General features: G+C 40.5%; 1 protein-coding gene across 1 annotated transcript in view; it reads right to left on the reverse strand.

Moving 5' to 3' along the window:
- Positions 1-609: 609 nt before the first annotated feature.
- Positions 610-2,362, reverse strand: part of leprotl1 (leptin receptor overlapping transcript-like 1) — a 5,306-nt gene continuing 3,553 nt past the window's right edge. Inside the window, exons 3-4 of the mRNA XM_015392948.1 lie at positions 862-1,048; positions 610-744 (exon numbers count right to left, since the gene is read on the reverse strand). Of these exons, the coding sequence (XP_015248434.1) occupies positions 628-744; positions 862-1,048 (304 nt within the window). The 3' untranslated portion in view covers positions 610-627. The remainder of the gene's footprint in view (positions 745-861; positions 1,049-2,362) is intronic.

The raw sequence follows: 2,362 nt of genomic DNA on the forward strand, positions 1-2,362 counted from the left end.
CCTTTTTGCAGCATATTTCCCCTGCTGTCACTATATAATTATTATTGTCCCATGATAACAAGCTAAAGTGTTGATGGTTTTTTTCTCTGGTGTCTGAGCCAAATGAAGTAGATTTGATCGTAAAGGTAAAAGTCTGAACAAAACTGAAAAGAAAAAGACAATGTATACTCTTTCTTACCAAGTTTTGAAGCTTAATGTGAGTCACTTAACATTTACATAAGATGTCAAAAACCTGCAGTGTTTCAGCAGAAAGTAACCCTTTAATAGCAATGACAACTTGCCATGTTGCTCCTTCTTATTCAGACCATAGCTCCAATGGTGACAATGTCGACGCACACATGGAGAAAAATCACAGTACAAAAGTAATAGACCGAAGAAAACTAATATAAAATAAAAAATAAAACTATAAGTTAGCATTTTCCATCTTTGTTGTGTCAGTTCAACATAAAGCAGGCGAGAAAATAAAAGTATTGCACTGGTTTGATGTAAGTCTATGGATGGGTGGTCATCATATAAATAACAACAACAACCAAACAGTAATACTATAATAATAATAATAATAATTATAATGCTAATAAAAACAGTTCAGCCTAAGATCACCCCCCCACCCCCCCTCACTTGGACGTTTTACCACTGCTGCCAACTGAAGTCGTCGTTGGATCCGAAGACCAGGAAGAAACCGAGGATGGTCCCGAAGATGACTACGTTACCTGTTAGCACGAGCGCACACGCCCCCCAGGCGATCTGTAAACCAGGGCATCCAGAATTAAGATCAAAGGAGTTCAAACCTGCAGGAGCAGCTAGCACTAACATTTAGCCGGAAACAACACAAACAATAAGAACCAAGTAGCCATGACTCACCACTTGAGCTCTCGCGAAGACAATGGGCAGGCCGAAGGCAGAGATGACGATGCCCGTCGTGAGGAAGATGGCCAGCTCTTTGCAGGCGTTACTGGCAGAGTCTGTGTCATCAACTACCCGCCGCGAAATGCAGTAAGGGATAGGGGAGAGGATGTAGAAGAAGAGGAGGAACAGAGGCCAGTATTTGCTGCAGAGAAACAGGAAGAGAGACAAATGAAGGAGACATGGATACTGAGGCGCCGTGGCGATGGTACAGGATGCTTAGAGGAGAACTGAAGGATAAAAACAGCATAAAACTTTTGTGTTTGCAGGACGGGGTTGAACTGACTGCTCTATTCGTATTACTTCATCAATTAAATATAAGAAACAAGCCATTTATTAAGTTCCTCAGTTAAAAACAGGATTGGTTTAAAGAGTCTGACATAAGTTTATGATCATCTTGTCCACGTTTTATTATTCCGACAGTTTGTCTCCCAGAGCTGCTGTGTCAAACAAAAGTATTCATCCAACAGAAAAAAAAACAAGAAAAACACAAACGCAACAGAAAACTGCAAATAAAAAGAAATGAGCCTTTTGTTTTTTCTTGCAGCATTTTTTGTTTGCCTTTGTTCTGTTAAATGTAGGCTTTTGCTATTTCAGTGGTTGCAGCATTTTTTGCCAACAGCATTTTCCTGTTGCATTTGCTACTGTGATTGCGTGTTTTGGAGTTAGCATCTCGTTCTTCATTTACGTTTGCACTATAAGTTTCCCCCATTTTTCAAATTACAGCCACAAAATTTTACGTATTTTATTATCACTTCATGTGACAGAACAGTGTGAAAAGGAGGGAATACGCAGTTTACAAAGCTGGAAAAAAAAAGGTCTGGAGATGTCAGTTCAACCCAGTTCATTCAAAGCTTTGGAGAACATCTCTACCATTTTTGTACATCTAGAGACAAAGGATGACTTTGATCTAATAAATCGTCTACTGACAATTAGTCTAAAGTTGATTATTTGTTTACATCACCATTGTAGGGTATTCATATCTTTTTGTTTTAAGCAGATTTAGAGTGTCTTTTTTTAAATCACTTCTTCTCTCCCAAATTGTAGGTGACCGCACACAGGAGGCCTCTGACTGGTCAAATCCACATCTGCTCTACACTTTGCGTCTCCTGTTTGGTACCAGGCTTTACCGGCTTATTTTGTTTGTATGACAGCCATTGTGGAAAAAGACTCGTGAAGTTGGACCAGCTAGAAGAGCGAGGAGCGCGAGAACACTGGGACCCTTTTTCCACCTGGATCCTGCCCCTTTTTCGCCCCATGTCACTCCTCAAACTTGCGCCCACCTTCTCACTACCTCAGCCGTATCTAGACCCACAGCTAGTTCGTGATTTTCCCCTTTTGCGCTTTGGTGTTGAATAAACATAGCGCAAACTACGCTTCAATATGAGCATAAATCAAAAATATCTGTGTCATAGCTGCAACAAGCTCACTATGACACACTGCTGTGGGAGTATAACCA

This window comes from Cyprinodon variegatus, unplaced genomic scaffold (assembly GCF_000732505.1).
Source record: "Cyprinodon variegatus isolate N-32 unplaced genomic scaffold, C_variegatus-1.0 Scaffold616, whole genome shotgun sequence".
In the NCBI taxonomy this organism is placed as follows: Eukaryota; Metazoa; Chordata; class Actinopteri; order Cyprinodontiformes; family Cyprinodontidae; genus Cyprinodon; species Cyprinodon variegatus.